The following is a 23,106-nucleotide window of genomic DNA, read 5'->3' on the forward strand; positions in this document are numbered from 1 at the left end:
CTTGAGCAGAGGCAGGGCTAGAAGACCTCTAGGGTCCCTACAGGCTTATGATTCTACACTTTATGTTCAAGAGATGCTCAAAAGCCAAAAAAAGAGAGAGAGGGATAGAGGCTCTTTTGCTCTCTGTTTTTTCTTTGCTTCTGTCTCTGTTCTGGAAAGGAAAAGGAGAAGGAATTGAGGAGAAAAAGAATGGAAGAGAGAAGGAAGAGAAAAAGGATGCAAGGGAGGAGGAGTTGAGGAGAAGAAGGACGGAAGAGGGGAGAAGGAAGAGGAGAAGGAGTGGTGGAGAAGGATGGTGGAAGGGAGAAAGAAGAAGAGGAGAGCAGCAGGAAGTTAAAAATATCCCAGTAGCATTAACACATTGTCAAAAAGTCTGGGAAGATCATTCTCTCTGCCAGTTACTGCAAAAAATAATACTAATAATACTAATACTAATACTACTACTACTAATAAAAATACAGGTGGCATCTCTCCGGGTGCCCCTCCTTCAATCCTGCCTTAATAAACCTCATTCCTAGTTCAACTATCCTGATGGCAGCCCTGCATTCCCGATCTTTTTATTTATTTTTATTTATTTATTTTATTTTGTCACAACAATATATGTAGGTATCATACAAAAAGATTATATAGTAAATAAACACATATATGGGTAAATATAAGGAGGTATAAGCATATATATAGGAAGAAGAAAAGAAAAACAATAGGACAGGAACGGTAGGCACGTTTGTGCGCTTATGCACGCCCCTTATGGTCCTCTTAGGAATGGGGTGAGGTCAATAGTAGAAAGTTTTTGGATAAAACTTTTAGGATTATGGGAAGATCTCTCTCATTTCAACCTTTTATTCTTTTTCACCAGCATCTGTTGCCGAAATCTCAAACCTCCTGGAGAATCCTGGGGAAATTCAGGTGTTTGTGCCACCTGTATTATTATTATTATTATTATTATTATTATTATTATTATTATTATTATTATTATTATTATTATTATTATTATTATTATTATTATTATTGCAGTAACTGGCAGAGGGAATGAACTTCCCAGACTTTTTGACAATGTGTTAATGCTACTGGGATATTTTTAACTTCCTGCTGCTCTCCTCTTCTTCTTTCTCCCGTCCACCATCCTTCTCCACCACTCCTTCTCCTCTTCCTTCTCCCCTCTTCCGTCCTTCTTCTCCTCAACTCCTCCTCCCTTCCATCCTTTCCCTCCTCCTTCTCTTCCTTCTCTCTTCCATCCTTTTTCTCCTCAATTCCTTTTCCTTTCCATCTTTCTCCCTTCCTTCCTCCTTCTATCCTTCTCCTCCATAATTCCTTTTCCTTCTCCCTTCCTTCCATCCTTCTCCTCCCCCTTTTCCCTTCTATCTTTTCCTCCACGTCCTTCTCTCTTTCATCCTTCTCTCCCTCTTCCCTTCCATCCTTCTTCTCCACAATTCCTTCTCCTTTTCCTTTCCATGTTTCTCCCTTCCTTCCTCCTTCTATCCTTCTCCTCCATAATTCCTTTTCCTTCTCCCTTCCTTCCATCCTTCTCCTCCCCCTTTTCCCTTCTACCCTTTTCCTCCACAAGTCCTTCTCTCTTTCATCTTTCTCTCCCTCCTCCCTTCCATCCTTCTCCTCCACAATTCCTTTTCCTTCTTCCTTTCATTCTCCTCTCTTCCACACTTCTCCTGCTCCTTCTTCCTTCTACACAATTCCTTCTCCTTCCCCGTTCCATCCTCCTCCTCCACTTCTCCATCTCCCTTCCACCCTTCTCCCTACCCTCCTTCTCCTTCACTTCTCCTTCTCCCTTCTATCCTTCCCTTCTCCACCACTCCTCCTTCTTCCCCTTCCCCTTTCATCCTCCTCCTCCTCCCTTCCATCCTTCTCCTTTTTTCGTCCCTCTTTCGATTGGACCGACAGATTTTACGCAACCGCATCCGGAAAGTTTTGCAATTTGTCTTTCCTGTAATCTGCAGCCTTGTCAGCGCGTTAGGATCTGGACTGCGAGGGAACCGCCACAATTTTGGGATTCCCACCGGGCAGCGGCGCCCAAAGGCCACCCCGCAAGGTAGTCGCCGCCCCCCCGCTCCCCGGGATGGAGCAGATCGGGAAGAGCCCCCAATGCAGCCGGGCACAAGACCGGAGAAGCGGCGGGCGGGAGGAATGCGCAGCTGAGCGCTGGAGGGTCCTCAAAAGCGAAAGGAGGAAGCAGGCGGGGCTGGTCCTCGGTTTGGTTCTAAGTGGTGTTTTATGTGAACTTCTCCTTGCTTCATAAACTCGTGTGTGTGTGTGTGTGATTGTAAATCTCCGCTGATTGGATGATCAAGCAGGATAGGGGACAACACCCCTGCCCCCACCCCGGAGGCGGTCTCCTCCTCCTCCTTCTCCATCATTCTCTTCCTCCATTCTCCTCCTCCTCCTCCTTTCCCCTTCCTTCTCCTCTGTTAATAACCCCTTTGCCCTTCCACCTCCTCCTCTTCCTTTCCTCCTCCCTTCATTCTCCTCCTTCTCCTTTAATTCTGCTCCTCCTCTTCCCTTCCTCCTCCTCTTTTAATCCCTTTCTCCCTTCCTCCTCTTTCTCTCCTTCTCCCGTCATTCTCCTACTCCTTTAATCCTCTCCTCCTCCTTTTATCACCCTTTTCCTCCTCTTCCTCTCCTTCCTCCTCCTCCTCTCTTAATGCTTCTCCTTTAATCTTCCTCCTTCCCCTCCTGCTCTTCCCTTCCTTCTCCTCTTTTTAATCCCTTCCTCCTCTTCTCCCTTAATTCTTCTTCTCCTTTAATCCTCTCCTCTTTCTTCTCCTTTTATCACCCTTTTCTTCTCTCCCTCTCCCTCCTCCTCCTCTCTTAATGCTTCTCCTTCCCCTTTAATCTTCCTCCTTCCCTTCCTTCTCCTCTTTTAATCCCTTTCCACCTTCCTTCTCTTCTCCCTTCATTCTCTTCTCCTTTAATCCTCTCCTCCTCCTTTTATCACCCTTTTCTTCTCTTCCTCCTCTTCCTTTCCTTCCTCCTCGTCCTCTCTTTATGCTTCTCCTTTTATCTTCCTCCTTCCCCTCCTGCTCTTCCCTTCCTTCTCCTCTTTTAATCCCTTTCCACCTTCCTCCTCTTCCTCCTCTTCCTTCCTTCCTCTCCTTCTCCTTCATTTTCTTCTCATTTAATCCTCTCCTCCTCCTCTTCTCCTTTAATCCTCTCCTCTTTCTCTCCTTCTCTCCTCCTCCTCCTCTCTTAATGCTTCTCCTTCTCCTTTAATCTTCCTCCTTCCTTCCTTCTCCTCTTTTAATCCCTTTCCCTTCCTCTCCTTCTCCTTCATTTTCTTCTCATTTAATCCTCTCCTCCTCCTTTTATCACCCTTTTCTTCTCTTCCTCCTCTTCCTCTCCTTCCTCCTCCTCTCTTAATGCTTCTCCTTTAATCTTCCTCCTTCCTCCTTCCTCCTTCCTTCCTTCTCTTTTTAATCCCTTTCCATCTTCCTCCTCTTCTCCCTTCATTCTTCTCCTTTAATCCTCTCCTCTTTCTTCTTCTTTTATCACCCTTTTCTTCTCTTCCTCCTCTTCTTCCTCCTCCTCCTCTCTTAATGCTTCTCCTTTAATCCTTTCTCCCTTCCTCCTCTTCTCCCTTCATTCTTCTTCTCTTTTAATCCTCTCCTCTTTCTTCTCCTTTTATCACCCTTTCTTCTCTCCCTTCTCTCCCTCTCCCTCCTCCTTTCTTAATGCTTCTCCTTCTCCTTTAATCTTCCTCCTTCCCTTCCTTCTCTTTTTAATCCCTTTCCACCTTCCTCCTCTTCTCCCTTCATTCTTCTTCCCCTTTTATCCTCTCCTCTTTCTTCTCCTTTTTTTACCCTTTTCTTCTCTCCTTCTCTCCTCTCCTCCTCCTCCTCTTAATGCTTCTCCTTCTCCTTTAATCTTCCTCCTTCCCTTCCTTTTCCTCTTTTAATCCCTTTCCCCCTTCCTCTCCTTCTCCCTTCATTTTTCTTCTCATTTAATCCTCTTCTCCTTTTTTCTTCTCTTCCTCCTCTTCCTCTCCTTCCTCCTCCTCCTCTCTTAATTCTTCTCCTTTAATCTTCCTCCTTTCCCCTCCTGCTCTTCCCTTCCTTCTCCTCTTTTTAATCCCTTTCCACCTTCCTCCTCTTCCTCTCCTTCTCCCTTCCTTCTCCTTCTTCTTTAATCCTCCTCCTCCTCCTGGCCCAAAGTTAAGCCCTGGCTGGTTTTTTTTTCCAACCTAAAGAAGATTTTGCTTTGATGTAGGACGTTAAGAGGGGGCACCAGTTTTCATGGCGGGCATCTAGACCGAGGGAGGCAACTTCAGGAAGGGAAGATAAATGAGATGAGCTTCATGCCACAAATTCTTCTGAGATAGACAATTTATTTATTTTGGAGTCCAGGGTGCAGATGGCTTTGTTCCAAGAAAATTTGAAAATTTGAAAATTTGAAATCTACTTTAGCAACTTAAGAAGAGGGTTGTTTGCATAAAACAGGTTTTTTTTGTGTGTGTGAAGAAACTGCTCACCTGGGCAACTTCCCTCCCTTGTCTAAAATCTTCCCTCCCTTGTCTAAAATCAAATCTTCCCTCCCTTGTCTAAAATCAAAGCAGAACAGGTTTACTCACCTGAAAAGGATGCCTGGAGGATTGTGGATGCTCTATCCCTGGAGGTTTTCAAAAATAGACTGGAGAACCCTTTGACTTAGGATGGTATAAGGTTTTCTGCATGGAGCCGTGGGTCGGACTAGAGGACCTCCGAGGTCCCTGCCAGCCCTATGATTTTTATGTTTTTAAATTGCTCGCTTGGTTGATGACCTTATTTTGCTTTCCGAAACTTTACGAAAGCTTTAAGACAGAACACGGAAATGAAACTTGGGGGTGGAATGAACTGCCAATTTTCATTCTGATTGTGTCACTTCTCTCTTTCAGCTGATAAATATCTCAGGGGTTGCCACAATATCTATTCCAATATCTCAGGGGTTGCCACAAAGAAGAGAGAGTCAAGCTATTCTCCAAAGCACTTGAGGACAGGATAAGAAGCAATGGATGGACACTAATCAAGGAGGGAAGCAACTTAGAACTAAGGAGAAATTTCCTGGCAGTTAGAACAATTAATCAGTGGAATAATGTGCCTCCAGAAGTTGTGAATGCTCCAACACTGGAAGCTTTTAAGGAGATGTTGGATAACCATTTGTCTGAAATGGTGTAGGGTTTCCTGCCTGGGCAGGGGGTTGGACTAGAAGACCTCCAAGGTCCTTTCCAACTCTGTTATTATTATTATTAAATAGAAAAAGGAAAGCGAAAGAAAACTGGGTTCTCATAAAACCCCTGGATTATCAGGGTGAGCCTTGCTGGATCCCAAATGCAGAGGAGAAGAAACTGGGATGGAGAACAAGAATAGAATGGAATGGAATGGAATGGAATGGAATATGAATATGGAATATGGAATATGGAATATGGAATATGGAATAGAATAGAATAGAATAGAATAGAATAGAATAGAATAGGGAATATGGAATGGAATGGAATAGAATAGAATGGAACAATATGGAATATAATATAATAGAATAGAAAATAGAATAGAATAGAATAGAATAGAATAGAATAGGGAATATGGAATGGAATGGAATATGGAATATGAAATATGGAATATGGAATATGGAATGTGGAATGTGGAATGGAATGGAATGGAATAGAATGAAATATGGAATAGAATAGAATAAAATATGGAATATGGAATGGAATATGGAATATGGAATAGAATAGAATAGAAAAGGGACTATGGAATGGAATAGAATAGAATAGAATAGAATGGAATAGAATGTGGAATGTGGAATGTGGAATGTGGAATGTGGAATATATAATAGAATGGAATATGGAACAGAACAGAACAGAATAGAATCGAATAAGAGTTGGAAAGGACCTTGGAGGTCTTGTAGTCCAACCCCCTACTCAGCCAGGAAACCCTATACCATTTCAGATAAAGGTCCATCCAATCTCTTCTTAAAAACCTCCAGTGATGAAGCACCTATGATTTCTGAAGGCAAACCATTCTACTGGTTGATTGTCCTCGCTGTTAGGAAGTTTCTCCTTAATTCCAGGTTGCTTCTCTCTTGGTTACTTTCCACCCATTGCTTCTTGTCCTGCCCTCAGGGGCTTTGGAGAATAATATGACCCCCTCTTCGTTGTGGCAGCCCCTCAAATATTGAAATACTGCTATACATGTCACCCCTAATTCTTCTTTTCTCTAGACTGGCCAAACAGAAATCCTGCCACCGTTTCTTCATTTGTTTTAGTCTCCGGGCTTTTAATCATCTTAATTGCTCTTCTCTGCACTTTTTCCAAAGTCTCAACATTTATTTTTTTTTGGTAGTGTTGCAACCAAACTTGGTTGCAGTTATTCCAAATTATTGTCTAGTTTAATGAAAAGAAAGGGGAGACATGTTAGCAGTGATCCAATATCTCTGGGGTTGCCCCAAAGAAGAGGGAGTCAAGCTATTCTCCAAAGCACCTGAGGATAGAACAAGAAGCAATGGGTGGAAACAAATTAAGGAGAGAAGCAACTTAGAGCTAAGGAGAAATTTCCTGACAGTTAGAACAATCAATCAGTGGAATAACTTACCTCTGGAAGCTCCAACACTGGAAATTTTTAAGAAAATGTTGGATAACCATTTGTCTGAAATGGTGTAGGGTTTCTTGCCTGGGCAGGGGGTTGGACTAGAAGGCCTCCAAGGTCCCTTCCAACTCTGTTGTTGTTGTTGTTGTTGTTATTATTATTATTCCAGGTGTGGCCTTACTAAGGCTTTACCGTCTCTGACCCTGTCAGTAGCTCGCTCAAGTAGCTTCCCATGAACGTGGGAGGGTGGAAATAGCCCAGCCCACATTGCTGGCATAGGTGGGGTCTCCCCCTCCCATGCCAAATTTTTTTTTGTCTCACGCTGAAATTTGATCTCTGGACAGTTTCTGCTGGAGCGCCGCTTCCAAGAGACAGAGATTGATGGTCAGGCTACTCCTCGGGGAAGCACTCAGCCAGCGCTCCTGGATCAAATCCTGATTTTGTGAGTCCCCCGCTTTGATTTTGGGAAAACCTGGAGCGATTTGGGAAGCACCATGGTTTGGTGCCTGTGTTTTATGTCCGAAGATGAGAAAAATGCCATGGTGATCGATAAAGAAATCAGCCGGCTGCTTCAAGAGCAGAAGAAACGAGACCGGTGGGAGTTAAAGTTGCTACTGTTGGGTGAGTAGATAACTATACAGGCAGTCCTCGTCTTACAACAGTCCATTTAGCGACCGTTCGAAATTACAGCAGCCCTGAAAAAAATATATGACCGTGGCCGTTTTTCACACTTACGACCGTTGCGACATCCCCGGTGATCACATGATCAAAATTCAGATGCCTTGGCGACTCGTGTTTATGACGGTCACTGTGTCCCGGGGTCACGGATTCCTCTTTTTGCAACCTTCTCACAAGTAAAGTCAAGGGGGAAACTAGATCCGCTTAACGACCGTCTGACTAACTTAACAGCTGCGGCGATTCACTTAGCAACGGTGACAAGAAGGGTCGATAAATGGGGAGAAATGCGCTGAACGACGGTCTCGCCTAGCAACAGAAAATTTGGGCTCAGTTGTGGTCGTATAGTCGAGGACTGCCGGTGTGTGGTATTATGGGTTGTATCGTCAGAGGTATGAGTAGCTTAAGAACCATGGTGGTGCAGTAGTCAGAATGCAGTACGACAGGCTATTTCTGCTGGCTGTCGGCAGTTCGATCCTGACCGGCTCAAGTTTGACTCAGCCTTCCATCCTTCCAAGGTCATTTTTCAGTTTATTTCTAATGCAGCAAAGTTTGAACTGAAATCTAGTTTTGGAAATTAATAAAAAAACTGGCTTATGTCCCTTGTTTGTTCTCTTCAAATAAATGCTTTCCATCTTTCCCTTCCTCCCTTCCCTTTCTCTCCCTCTCTCATTCTCTCTCTGTCCCTTCCTCTCTCTCTCTCTCTCTCTTTCATTCTCTCTCTCTCTCTTTCCCCCTCTTTTTTAATAGCAATAGCACTCAGACTTATATACGGCTTCACAGTGCTCTACAGCCCTCTCTAAGCGCTTTACAGAGTCATCCTATGGCCCCCAACAATCTGGGTCCTCGTTTTAGCGACCTCGGAAGGATGGAAGGCTGAGTCAACCGTGAGCCTGGCGAGGTTCGAACTGCCAAATTGCAGGCAGCCGGCAGGCAGCAGAAGTAACTTGAGGACCCCGATTGTTGGGGACAAAAGGGTGATTTTGTAAAAACTGCTTACAGTTTTTGCAGTAAAGCACTGTGAAGCGGTATATAAGTCTAAGTGCTATCGCTATTAGAGCACAGGTGGAATAATTTTATCCCTTCTGCCATGTTATCTATCAGAGTCTGTGGGTAATGGTTTCCTGTATCATTCCTGAAGTCTTTACAGGTAGTCCTTGACTTACGACCGTAATTGAGCGTGGCAATTACGGTCAGAAATCATAACAGTTGTGAAGTGGGTGATCTTTAGAATATTTTTTGCAGGGATTGTTAAGCGAATCCATTGTTAAATGTGGAACCGGGTTGTAAGTAGCTTTTTTTGTGGGGGGGGGTCTGTCGTAACTTGCTAAGTGGTTGCTAAGTGATCGTTTGTAAATCGAGGACTACTTGCATAATAGAAAGAAGAAAAGTGATTTGCAGGCTTCTTCTAATTCTTCAAAATTCTCTTTTTGGGGGCAATTCTCCTCCAACTATCCAAAATGTAAAAAACCTGAAGCAAAATACTAAATTTAGGCAAGGAAACGTTAGCATTAATTTTGGCCATCAAGCAAATAGTCATTTAACCACATAATGGTCGAAAAATTCAAGATGGCGGCCACAACGCCATGAGGAAAGTTCCACTTATTTTTAATGCCGAACGTTAAAGCAGACAAACGATTGTTTTTCCTCCCAATCTGTTAAAAAATTACCACTAAAAAAAAAGCCAAAACTTCATCTGTTCGATTCTGGTGCGGTACTATTTGTTGCTTTACGCTTAAAAGCAAAAACACGCCTGTAGAACTGAGTGTTTACGCGATTTATTGGAGGCTGTTTTCAGGATTAACGCTTGTTATGAGAAATGTCAAGGGTTCGTGCCAAAATCCAACACATTTTACTGCCGCAGTTGCAAATGTTATTGTTAACCCCACGCCCTTTTTTATGGATTCATGAAGATCAAACCGGCTGAATAAAATGTTTTCAGCAGCCCTTGGCTTGCTATCACTTGCAGCTGAGATGCTTTTGGGAAGGAGACTACGACCAAGCCAGCTTCTGATAGCTGAAGTGAGATGTTGGTTAGTTAGAGAACGGCACAGATATCCACGTTAGGTTTGGAAGTGACCCCGATTAAAAGCGGGGCTCAATTGAATGCTCACGATGTTGGGACACTAAAGCCACCAGCCTTGGAAAGTGGATTTCTAAGCTGGATATCTACTGATCTTTATTTATTTATTTAATTTATTTATTTTGTCACAGCAATATATGTAGGTATCATACAAAAAGATTATATAGCATATAAACACATACATGAGTAAATATTAGGAGGTATAAGCATATATATATATATAGGAAGAAGAAAAGAAAAACAATAGGACAGGAACGGTAGGCACGTTTGTGCGCTTATGCACACCCCTTATGGTCCTCTTAGGAATGGGGTGAGGTCAATAGTAGAAAGTTTTTGGATAAAGCTTTTAGGATTATGAGAAGAGACCACAGAGTCAGGTAAAGTATTCCAAGCACTGATGATTCTGTTACAGAAGTCATATTTTCTGCAATCTAGATTAAAGCGGTTGACATTTAGTTTAAATCTGTTGGTTGCTCTAGTATTATTGCAATTAAAGCTGAAGTAGTCTTTGACAGGAAGGACATTACAATAGATGATTCTGTGAGTTAAGCTTAGGTCTTGTTGAAGGCGACAGAGTTCCAAGTTTTCTAAGCCTAGGATTTCAAGTCTGGTGGCATAAGGTATTTTGTTGTTTTCAGAGGAATGGAGAACTCTTCTTGTAAAATATTTCTGGATACGTTCAATTGTATTAATGTCAGAGATGTGGTGAGGGTTCCAAACAGGTGAGCTGTATTCTAGAATTGGTCACAGAGAAGATGCGTCTAAATCAGCGTTTCTCAATTTACGGAGTTGTGAACTTCAACATCCAGAATTTCTTAGCCAGCATAGCTTGGCTGGGGAATTCTGGGAGTTGAAGTCCATACACCTCAATGTGGGTGTGTTTCAAGGCAGTGATGAGTTGCTACCGGTTCGCCCCTGATCGGGCAAACCGGTAGTAGCGGCGTGAGGCTCCGCCCACCTTCCCGGATGCTTCTGTGCATGCACCCATGAGCGAACCGGTAGCGACCGATTTTGAATCCCGCCCCTGCTTCAAGGTATTGTTAAGATTGATAAATACTGTGGCAGCCCTGAAGATCCCAAATTAAAGATGCCTGTTACTTGGAACCCTGACATACTGGTTAAGATGTTGGCAGGAGAATTCTGGGAGTCGAAGTCCACAAATCTGGCTGAGGAATTCTGGGAGTTGGAGTTCACGCACCTTAATGATGCTAACTAAGGTTTAGAAACATGGTCCAGAAGCTAGCTGGGGAATTCTGGGATTTGGAATCCAAAGACCTTAATGTTGTTAAATGTTGTTAAAGTCGAGAAGCAGTCGTTTAGAGCAGGGGTCTCCAACCTTGGTCCCTTTAAGACTTGTGGACTTCAACTCCCAGAGTCCCTCAGCCAGCAAAGGGACTCTGGGAGGGGTTGGAGACCCCTCGTCTAGAGGCTAGGTGAAGAATTCTGGGAGCTGGAGACCACCAACCTGGCTGAGCAATTCTGGGAGTTGAAGTCCACGCATCTTAGAAGCGACCAGCAAATTTCTCCCTGTAAACCAGGAACTTGGACCCACTAACTTCTTCCTTCCTCAAGGACTGAATTTGGTCTCTTGTGTTGATCTGTGCACTCCTTTCTTATTACCTCCAGCCTTATGGTTATAAGCGGGTTGGTTGTAAGATAGGCAGCTCCATATTTGCCAGGAATTGAGAGGGCCAGATGCCATGATCTTAGTTTTCATTTAAAAGGCTGAAATCTAACAATAACAATAACAATAACAACAATAGAGTTGAAAGGGACCTTGGAGGCCTTCTAGTCCAACCCCCTGCCCAGACAAGATACTTTTGATGGCTTTGCACCCATGTGGTACAATTCTCTTGAGACTGTGGTTCATTTTAGCGGCAGGTGATAAGGAGGTTGGTCAGGACGATGCCTCAGGATCTAGGCTTCCGTACAAAGGGGGGTTGGACTAGAAGACCTCCAAGGTCCCTCCCAACTCTGTTATTCCTATTAAGTGTTAGTGCCACTTTATAATGCCTTGGTAAGGCCACACTTGGAATATTGCATCCAGTTTTGGTCGCCACGATGTAAAAAAGATGCGGAGACTCTAGAAAGAGTGCAGAGAAGAGCAACAAAGATGATTAGGGGACTGGAGGCTAAAATATATGAAGAACGGTTGCAGGAACTCGGTATGTCTAGTTTAATGAAAAGAAGGACTAGGGGAGACATGATAGCAGTGTTCCAATATCTCAGGGGTTGCCACAAAGAAGAGGGAGTCGGGCTGTTCTCCAAAGCACCTGAGGGAAGAACAAGAAGCAATGGGTGGAAACTGATCAAAGAAAGAAGCAACTTAGAACTAAGGAGGAATTTCCTGACAGTTAGAACAATTAATCAGTGGAACGACTTGCCTGCAGAAGTTGTGAATGCTCCAACACTGGAAATTTTTAAGAAAACGTTGGATAACCATCTGACTGAGATGGTGTAGGGTTTCCTGCCTGGGCAGGGGGTTGGACTAGAAGGCCTCCAAGGTCCCTTCCAACTCTGTTGTTATATTATATTATTATATTATATTATATTATATTATATTATATTATATTATATTATATTATATTATATTATATTATATTATATTATATTATATTATATTATATTATATTATATTATATTATATTATATTATATTATATTATATTAATTATATGTAGGACTAGACTCAGAGCCCAGATGTTCTACTGGAAAATCAATGTGGTTTTTTTTGTGCATTACCCATCAGGCACTGGAGAAGGTGGAAAAAGTACCTTCATCAAACAGATGAGGATTATCCACGGCGTGGGATTCACGGAAGACGAACGGAAGGACTTCACCAAAGTGGTCTATCAAAACATCTTCACCGCTATCCAGGCCATCATCAAAGCCATGGAGAGCCTGCAGATTCCTTACGGCCAGGAGGAAAATGCAGTGAGTATCCACATAGGGGGAAACCTCAACTTACAACCATGACAACCGACGACTGTTTGAAGTTATGACGACGCGGAAAAAAATGACTGGTGGACTGTTTTCACACTTACGACCGTTGCAGAATCCCCATGGTCACGTGATCAAAATTCGGACGCATGGCAACTGGCGTGTATTTATAACGGTTGCATTGTCCTGGGGTCATGTGATCCCCAGTTGCAAGCTTCTGATAAGCAACATCAATGGGGGAAGCCAGATTTGCTTAACGACCTCGTGGTTCACTTAACAACTGTGGTGATTTGCTTAACAGCTGGGGCAAATAGGTCACAAAATGAGGCAAAACTTAAAGAGCGTCTGTCTTGCTTAGAAACAGAGAGGTTGGGCTGAATTATGCTTGTGCTCCAGAGGTGGGTTTCAACAGGTTCTGACCAGTTCTGGAGAACCGGTAGCGGAAATTTTGAGTCGTTCGGAGACCCGGTAGTAAAAATTCTGACTGGCCCCAATCCCCATCCATCTATTCTCTGCCTCCCGAGTCCCAGCTGATCGGGAGGGAATGGGGATTTTGCAGTATCCTTCCCCTGGAGTGGGGAGGGAATGGAGATTTTACAGCATCCTTCCCCTGCCATGCCCACCAAGCCATGTCACGCCCACCAAGCCACGCCCACAGAACCAGTAATAAAAAAAATTGAAACTCAACACTGCTGTGCTCCATCATTAGTTTGCTTTAGAGCAGTGGGGGAGGGTGGAGGAATGGGGGAATGGGATGGGACTTTTATGACCTGTGGACTACAACTCCCAGAATTCCTGGGCTGGGAATTGTAGTTCCACAAGTCTGTTTTGGTTGTTATTATAATAATAACATAATTACATAACTAATAATAATAATAATAATAATAATAATAATAATAATAATAATAATAATAATAATAATAATAATAATAATAATAATAATAATTTAATTTGTATACCGCCCTTCTCCCGAAGGACTCAGGGCGGTTTACAGCCAAAATAAAATACAGCAACAACACATACAATACTAAAAACAAACATTAAAAAACTTATTCAATTTGGCCCAATATTAAAATACAATCAACCCTATAAAATTAATAAAAATTACAAACCCATAAAATAAGCTAAAAATTTAAAAATTCAAGCCAGTCCAGCAAGACGGAATAAATACCGTATATACTCGAGTATAAGCCGAGTTTTTCAGCACGTTTTTTGTGCTGAAAAACGTCTACTTATACTCAGTATATCTGCTTACTCGAGTTTTTTTTTCTTCTTTTTCACATTATACTGGATGGCGCAAACTTGGCGGCTTTGCATTAGCGAAGCCCTGCCGGTGCAGTGAGAGGGCGGGCGGGAGCCAGCCTTCTCGGCTGAGGAGGAGGTTTCCCGACGGTAGCTGCCTCATTTCCCACCCTCGGCTTATACTCGAGTCCCCAGTTTACCCCAGTTTTTTGGGGTAAAATTGGGGACCTCGGCTTATACTCGGATCGGCTTATATTCGAGTATATACGGTAAGTCTTAAGTTCGCGGCGAAAGGTCCGAAGGTCAGGTAGTTGCCGAAGTCCAGGGGGAAGTTCGTTCCACAGGGTAGGAGCCCCCACAGAGAAGGCCCTTTCCCTGGGGGCCGCCAGTCGACATTGCTTGGCTGACGGCACCCTAAGGAGTCCCTCTCTGTGAGAACGCACCGGTCGTTGGGAGATAGAAGATGGCAGTAAACGGTCCCGTAAGTAACCCGGTCCTAAGCCATGGAGCGCTTTTAAGGTGGTCACCAATACCTTGAAGCGCACCCGGAAGACAACAGGCAGCCAGTGCAGTCTGCGCAGGATGGGTGTTACATGGGAGTTCCAAACCGCTCCCTCTATCACCCGCGCAGCTGCATTCTGGACCAACTGGAGCCTCCGGGTGCTCTTCAAGGGGAGCCCCATGTAGAGAGCATTGCAGTAGTCCAAGCGAGAGGTAACAAGAGCATGAGTGACCGTGCATAGGGCATCCCGGTCCAGAAAGGGGCGCAACTGGCGAATCAGGCGAACCTGATAAAAAGCTCTCCTGGAGACGGTCGTCAAGTGGTCTTCGAAAGACAACTGCCCATCCAGGAGAACGCCCAAGTTGCGCACCCTTTCCATCGGGGCCAATGACTCGCCCCCAACAGTCAGCCGCGGCTGCAGCCGACTGTACCGGGGTGCCGGCATCCACAGCCACTCCGTCTTGGAGGGAGCCTGTTTCTCCCCATCCAGACCCGTACGGCTTCTAGACACCGGGACAGTACTTCGATAGCTTCAAATGACAAATAGACCACGGTTGTCCTGAAATCACTTCACACCTCCATGATCGCTGTCGTTCAGTGGGCAGCATTCATGATATAGATCTCCTCTGACTATGCTTCTAGAATTTGCCTACCCCAATGTTTTCCACTCTGCTCAGAATAACAGAGTTGGAAGGGACCTTGGAGGTCTACTAGTCCAACCCCTTGCTCTGGCAGGAAACCCTACACCACTTTAGACAAATGGCTGTCCAGTCTCTTCTTAAAAGCCTTCGGTGATGGAGCACCACAAATTCTCAAGGCAAGTTGTTCCACTGATTAATTTTTCCCACAGACAGGAAATTTCTCCCTAGTTCTAAGTTGCTTCTCGCCTTGATTAGTTTCCACTCGTTGCTTCTTGTCCTGCCTTCAGGTGCTTTGGAGAATAGCTTGACTCCCTCTTCTTTGTGGCAGCCCCTCAAATATCGTAAGGCTGCTATCATGTTACCCTCAGTCCTTCTTTTCATTAAACTAGATATAGCAATAGCACTTTGACTTATATACCGCTTTTCAATGCTTTACATCCCTCTCTAAGCGGTTTACAGAATCAGCTTATGGCCCCCAACGATCTGGGACCTCATTTTACCCACCTCGGAAGGATGGAAAGCTGAGTCAACCTTGAGCCGGTCAGGATCGAACTGCTAGCAGTAATAATAATAATAATAATAATATTTTAATTTGTATACCGCCCTTCTCCCGAAGGACTCAGGGCGGTGAACAGGCAGGTAAAATACAAATATACACACTAATTAAAACAACCCTTAAAAAACTGATTAAATTAGCCCAAATATTAAAATAACTTACACCCCTATAAAATTATAAAATTTAAAAAACCCATCGAATTCAATTAAAATCTAAAGATAAAAAATCAAGCTAGTGGGCAGAATCAGCCTGCAATGCTGCATTCTTACCACTGTGCCCCCAGGACTCTTAAGGAAGGAAGGAAGGAAGGAAGGAAGGAAGGAAGGAGACTTTTATACCGTTTCACAGGGCTTTACAGCCCTCTCTAAGCGGCTTACAGAGTCAGCCTCTTGCCCCCAACAATCTGGGTCCTCATTTTACCCAGCTTGGAAGGATTGAAGGCTGAGTTAACCTTCAAGGCTGGTGAGATTCGAACTACCAAATTGCAGTCAGCCGGCAGTCAGCAGAAGTAGCCTGCAGTACTGCACTGTAACCACTGCGCCATCTTGGCTCATATATACCCAGTTCCTGCCGTTCTTCGTATACCGTTCTTCATCTGTTTCATAAAACCGTGCTTTTTTTGCTTCTAGCAAAACGCCCGGCAGCTTCTGAACGTAGATGCCTACAAAGTAGCCTCCCTGGAGCCCCACCACGCGAGGATCATCGGTGGCCTCTGGAAGGATGCCGGCATCAGGACCTGTTATAAGAGGAGAAGCGAATTCCACCTGCTTGATTCGACGTCCTAGTGAGTCCCTTTAATCCGGTTCACTCTTTGGTTTGGAGCGACCATCCCAAGGTTGATCGTAATGTTCTGACCTAGGCTTCACCAAATCACGAAACTGACTCCTTGTCCTGAAAAAAAACCAACCCTTTTTATTTGGCTAATGTAATTTCCTAGCATTCTCATTCAACAAAGTCCTGGCAAACGGTCTTTTTTATTTATTTATTTGCATTTATATCCCGCCCTTCTCCGAAGACTCAGGGTGGCTTACACTGTGTTAAGCAATAGTCTTCATCCATTTGTATATTATATACAAAGTCAACTTTTATTGCCCCCAACAATCTGGGTCCTCATTTTACCTACCTTATAAAGGATGGAAGGCTGAGTTAACCCTGGGCCTGGTGGGACTTGAACCTGCAGTAATTGCAAGCAGCTGTGTTAATAACAGACTGTCTTAGCAGTCTGAGCCACCAGAGGCTCAGAGACCATTCAAGGGTGAATTACAACCACGGACCTTATCAGTCCTTGGATAGCTGCCAGACTGATCTGCTGTACAATGAAATACTTGGCAAGGAGTCTCTGCGAGGCACCGACTCAGATAAGCAAATCTTCAGACTGATACACGAACTAATTGTCTCCTGCAAACACCACTCCTCTTTTGCTCCTATTTATTCCCTATGGAAGGGGACATTCAACATCCCCTTCTGCCTTTACTCCTGAGTCGACCCCTATTCCTTAATTCTTCCCTTCACTTGACAGCTCTGCGCATGCGCACATTGGGAACAGGCTCCAACTGTCCTTCTGCCCCACTTATCTCTGATTCTGAAGGTAGTTGGTAACTGTTGGACGGCCCTGGCCTCCTCTCTGCCTCTGATGCAGAGCACTCATCAGAGCCTTCTTCAGACTCCACGTTCCTCCCCAACCTCCTCACTGTCCGAGTCTGTCGCAAACTCCACTGGCCGCTGGCAGGCCACAGCACATAGAGCTGAAAGGAAGGTCCAAGAGCCTACCAGTTTTTTTTTAACTTGTTGGCACTATGGTGGTGCCAAGATTTGTGTGCTTCCTGAGTAGACAGCGGATGTGTCAGGCTGCCTCTTTTTTTGTTGTTGTTTACATTTATATCCCGCCCTTCTCCGAAGACTCAGGGCGGCTTACAGTGTATAAGGCAATAGTCTCATTCTATTTGTATATTTTTTACAAAGTCAACTTATTGCCCCCCCAACAATCTGGGTCCTCATTTTACCTACCTTATAAAGGATGGAAGGCTGAGTCAACCTTGGGCCGGGCTTGAACCTGCAGTAATTGCAGGCTCTGTGTTCTAATAACAGGCTTCTTAACGGCCTGAGCTATCCCGGCCTCTGATTATAACCAGGAAAGAATACACCTCGACTTCATTTGCAAATAAAGAAAAGTACTTTTACTAGTTACATCTGGATAGCAGCAGAGCTAGCAGCAGAGCTAAGTTGGATCTGAGACAAAATATGGCTAACAATCCGAATAGGAACCCTATTGCGCGGGTGATAGAAGGAGCCCCTCGTGGCTCCCGGGTGACACCTATCCTGCGCAGACTGCACTGGCTACCTGTGGCCTTCCGGGTGCGCTTCAAGGTGTTGGTGATCACCTTTAAAGCGCTCCATGGCATAGGGCCGGGCTATTTACGGGACCGCCTTCTGCTACCGAATACCTCTCACCGACCTGCGCCTCACAGAGAGGGACTCCTCAGGGTGCCGTCAGCTAGGCAGTGTCGTCTGGCGACACCCAGGGGAAGGGCCTTCTCTGCGGGGGCTCCCGCCCTCTGGAACGAGCTCCCCCCAGGACTTCGCCAAGGACTTCGCTCGGACCTTAGAACCTTCCGTCGTGAACTTAAAACACACTTATTCAGGTGCGCAGGACTGGATTAGATTTTTTAGTTTTTAAATTTTAAATTTTAAATTTTATACTGATTTTAATTGGTTTTGTTATTTTTAGTTAAATTGGCCGGTTAAATATTTCATTTTAAAATTATTTTAAATTCATTGTCTATCTATGTATTTTAATATGGCTGTACACCGCCCTGAGTCCTTCGGGAGAAGGGCGGTCTAGAAATTTAATTAATAATAATAATAATATTCCTCCCTCCTCGTTCCCAAAAGGTCATCAGGTCTGGTCCAATGCCAGCTCCTTCCCGGGGTCCAGTGGTAATCTTCTTCCGCAGGTCTCTGGTTGTCAATCATATCAGGAATGCAATGTCCATTAGAGTTCGCGCTCAAACATTCCTGTTGAATTCAAAACATTAATCTCCCCTCCCACCTTAATTATGTCAGACCGACACTCTTAAAGGGCCCTCTCTACTTAACTTGAATCCAATAGCTATTTACATTAGAAATACAATCCCATGCTATCTAACAACTGAATATAAGGAGTACAAAGAGATACGAAGTTTGGAGTGGGGGCTGACATGATGCGCACCAGAACAACTAGACACAAGGACAGTTTCCCCCCCCCATGCCATCACTCTATTAACATAACATAACATAACATAACATCAGAGTTGGAAGGGACCTTGGAGGCCTTCTAGTCCAACCCCCTGCCCAGGCAGGAAACCCTACACCATCTCAGTCAGATGGTTATCCAACATTTTCTTAAAAATTTCCAGTGTTGGAGCATTCACAACTTCTGAAGGCAAGTCGTTCCACTTATTAATTGTTCTAACTGTCAGGAAATTTCTCCTTAGTTCTAAGTTGCTTCTTTCTATTAAACAACCCATTCCCACAACACTGTCAAACTCTTTAGTAAGACTGTATTAATATTATTGTTCTCATATTTCCTATTACCTGTCTCCTTTTCTACTTCTGACTACAACTTTGTTGCTTGTATCTTTACGATTTAGGTTGTTTTATTTAGTTTCCTAGTACCATTTATGTTGGTTCTATCACGAAGTGTTGTGTCTTATGATTCATGATGAATGTATTTTTATGATGACTACGATCATGATTCATCACTTACAGCTTTTATGTACAATGAGAGCTTATGCATCGAAGACAAATTCCTTGTGGGTCCAATCACACTTGGCCACAAAAAAATTCTATTCTATTCTATTCTATTCTATTCTATTCTATTCTATTCTATTCTATTCCTTCTTTTGTCTCTATTCCAGTGATGGCTAACCTTTTTGCCATCGCGTGCCAAAAGCGAGAGGAACGTGTATTTGTGTGTGTGTGTGTGTGTGTGTCTGTGCGTGTGCATGCCCACACACATAATTCTATGTGCCCCGCCCCAACACGCTTACACACGTGATCCCTCAGAACTCCCCCCGCTTTTGGCACATGATGGCACGGTAGGCCCAGTAGGCCTGTTTTTCGGCTCCAGAGGCTTTCTAGGAGCCTGGGGAGGGCGAAAACAGCCTTCCTCACACCCCTGGAGGCCCTCCAGAAATGGCCCATTTGCTGACTTCCGGTGGGACCGGAAGACCTGTTTTTTGCTCTCCTCAGGCTCCAGAGCCTTTCTAGGAGCCTGGGGAGAGCGAAAAACGGGCCTTCCCCACCTCCCCAGGCCCTCTGGAGGCCGGAAACGGTCTGTTTTCCTACTTCCAGTGTGCCCAGAAGACCCGAAAATCAGCTGGCCAGTGCACACATGCGCACCGGAGCTGAGCTTGCGTGCCCACCGATATGGCTCTGCATGCCACCTGTGACACGCATGCCATAGGTTCGCCATCACGGCTTCTATTCTATTCTATTCTATTCTATTCTATTCTATTCTATTCTATTCTATTCTATTCCATATTCCATATTCCATATTCCATTATTCTATTCTATTCTATTCTATTCTATTCTATTCTATTCTATTCTATTCTATATTCCATATTCCATTATTCTATTCTATTCTATTCTATTCTATTCTATTCCATATTCCATATTCCATATTCCATTATTCTATTCTATTCTATTCTATTCTATTCTATTCTATTCTATTCTATTCTATTCTATTCCATATTCCATATTCCATTATTCTATTCTATTCTATTCTATTCTATTCTATTCTATTCTATTCCATATTCCATTATTCTATTCTATTCTATTCTATTCTATTCTATTCCATATTCCATATTCCATATTCCATTATTCTATTCTATTCTATTCTATTCTATTCTATTCTATTCTATTCTATTCTATTCTATTCTATTCTATTCCATATTCCATATTCCATTATTCTATTCTATTCTATTCTATTCTATTCTATTCTATTCCATATTCCATTATTCTATTCTATTCTATTCTATTCTATTCTATTCTATTCTATTCCATATTCCATATTCCATTATTCTATTCTATTCTATTCTATTCTATTCTATTCTATTCTATTCTATTCTATTCTATTCTATTCTATTCTATTCCATATTCCATATTCCATTATTCTATTCTATTCTATTCTATTCTATTCTATTCTATTCTATTCCATATTCCATATTCCATTATTCTATTCTATTCTATTCTATTCTATTCTATTCTATTCTATTCTATTCCATATTCCATATTCCATATTCCATATTCCATATTCCATATTCCATATTCCATTATTCTATTCTATTCTATTCTATTCTATTCTATTCTATTCTATTCTATTCTATTCTATTCCCATTCCCATTCCCATTCCACCACAACTTTCCTAGATTTCAGGTCAGCTGGGGAATTCTGGGAGTAGAAGTCCACCTATCTTAGAGTTGCCAAGTTTGAAAGGCACTGTACTAGAGAAGTATGTCTATTCATTTTGATATTTTTCAGTGCATTGCCCAGAATGATAGGTGTTTCTCTGTTTCAGTTTCCTTTCGAATCTGGACCGCATTGCTTCCGAGGGGTATGTGCCAACTGCCCAGGATATCTTGAGAACTCGCGTGCCCACGACGGGCATTAATGAGTACTGCTTCTCAATGCAAAAGGTGATGTTAAGGTAAATTGAAAAAAAAAAACAACTTTCATCCCAAGTGTTTATGTTTCATAATGGATTCCTTAAAATAAAGATATAATCGGGGTTGGTGGCTACATAGGTAGTCCTCGACTAACAAGAGTTCATTTAGCGACCGTTCAAAGTTACAACATCACTGAAAAAAAAGTCACTTATGACCGTTTTTCACACTTACGACTATTGTAGCATCCCTGTGGTCACATGATTTACATTCAGATGCTTGATAACTCACATTTATGACGGTTTCAGTGTCCCGGGGTCAGGTCATCCCCTTTTCCGACTTTCTGACAAGCAGTGGGGAAATCATTTAACAACCATGATACTAATTTAACAACTGCAGTGATTCGCTTAACAAATGTGGCGAGGAAAGACTACATGGGGCAAAACTCACAATTTTTCTCACTGAACAACAGAAATTTGGGGCTCAATGGTGGTCGTAAGTTGAGGACTACCTGCAGTCCCTTCACCAGCTGCGGACTTCAATTCCCAGAATTCCTGAGCCAGCCATGATGGCTCAGGAATTCTGGGAGTTGAAGTCCATAGGTTGTAAAGGGACCATAGTTGCCCATCCCTGTCAGAATCGAGAGATTAAATATCCAAGAAGGCTCAGTCATATTTTGAGAGATTCTGTTTTGTCAGGCTGCCTCTGATTATATTTAGGAAAGAATACACCTTGACTTCATTTGCAAATAAAGAAAAGTACTTTTACTAAATACATCCGGACTGCAGCAGTATAAAGTTGGATCTGAGGTGCCGGAATAGCTCAGGCTGGTAAAGCCTGTTATTAAGAACACAGTAGCCTGCAATTACTGCAGGTTCAAGCCCGGCCCAAGGTTGACTCAGCCTTCCATCCTTTATAAGGTAGGTAAAATGAGGACCCAGATTGTTGGGGGGGCAATAAGTTGACTTTGTAAAAATATACAAATAGAATGAGACTATTGCCTTATACATTGTAAGCCGCCCTGAGTCTTCGGAGAAGGGCGGGGTATAAATGTAAACAAACAAAAAAAATATATAGAATAGAATAGAATTTTATTGGCCAAGTGTGATTGGACACACAAGGAATTTGTCTTGGTGCATATGCTCTCAGTGTACATAAAAGAAAAGATACCTTCATCAAGGTACAACATTTACAACACAATTGATGGTCAATATATCAATATAAATCATAAGGATTGCCAGCAACAAGTTATAGTCATACAGTCATAAGTGGAAAGAGATTGGCGATGGGAACTATGAAACGATTAATAGTAGTGCAGATTCAGTAAATAGTCTGACAGTGTTGAGGGAATTATTTGTTTAGCAGAGTGATGGCCTTCGGGAAAAAACTGTTCTTGTGTCTAGTTGTTCTGGTGTGCAGTGCTCTATAGCGTCGTTTTGAGGGTAGGAGTTGAAACAGTTTATGTCCAGGATGTGAGGGATCTGCAAATATTTTCACGGCCCTCTTCTTGATTCGTGCAGTATACAAGTCCTCAATGGAAGGCAGGTTGGTAGCAATTATTTTTTCTGCAGTTCTAATTATCCTCTAAAGTCTGTGTTTTTCTTGTTGGGTTGCAGAACCGAACCATATCCCATCGTTAGTCCCTCCTCCCACAAGAGTTCAACCAAGTCTGGTCCAATGCCAGCTCCTTCTCGCCCCTCCCACCCACTGGTAATCTTCTTCCGCAGGTCTCTGGCTGTAAATCATCTCAGGAATGCGCGCTCTAACATTCCTGCTGAATTCAAACCATCAATCTCCCTTCCCCTTGATCTCATGTCAGACGACACTCTTAAAGGGCCCTCTCTACTTAACCTGAATCAATGAGCTATGTACATTACACATAAAACCCCACTGTAATCTAACTACTGAATATAAAGTGTACAAAAGGATGTGAGGATTGGAGTGGAGACTGACACTGTGTCATTGTGTAAGAACAACACACATGAGCACAAATTACAGAAAAATGCCCTCTTCTGATGAGATGGGAACGTATTGCAATGTCATCCCTGAGATCCTCGCATTTACGACCACGGCACAGTCACAGGATCAAAATTTGGGTGCTTGGCAACCAGCATCGATTTTCAACGGTTGCAGCATCTCGGGGGGGGTCACCATTTGTGACTTTCCCACCCGGCTTTCGACAAACGAAGTCAATGGGAGAAGCCGAATTGGCTTAATGACTACATGATTCACTTAACAACTGCAGTGATTTGCTTAACAA

General features: G+C 43.2%; 1 protein-coding gene across 2 annotated transcripts in view; it reads left to right on the forward strand.

Annotated features, from left to right (window-relative positions):
* Positions 1-1,898: 1,898 nt before the first annotated feature.
* The window catches only part of LOC131188348 (guanine nucleotide-binding protein subunit alpha-15-like), a 48,660-nt gene continuing 27,452 nt past the window's right edge, over positions 1,899-23,106 (forward strand). The window contains exons 1-5 of one of the 2 annotated variants that reach the window (XM_058163571.1): positions 1,899-2,044; positions 6,911-7,187; positions 12,073-12,257; positions 15,834-15,988; positions 20,762-20,890. In XM_058163571.1, coding sequence (XP_058019554.1) covers positions 7,061-7,187; positions 12,073-12,257; positions 15,834-15,988; positions 20,762-20,890 — 596 coding nt within the window. In that variant the 5' untranslated portion in view covers positions 1,899-2,044; positions 6,911-7,060. The remainder of the gene's footprint in view (positions 2,045-6,910; positions 7,188-12,072; positions 12,258-15,833; positions 15,989-20,761; positions 20,891-23,106) is intronic. The other variant, XM_058163572.1, reaches the window with a different exon arrangement.

Source organism: Ahaetulla prasina, chromosome 1, assembly GCF_028640845.1.
Source record: "Ahaetulla prasina isolate Xishuangbanna chromosome 1, ASM2864084v1, whole genome shotgun sequence".
Lineage (NCBI taxonomy): Eukaryota > Metazoa > Chordata > Lepidosauria > Squamata > Colubridae > Ahaetulla > Ahaetulla prasina.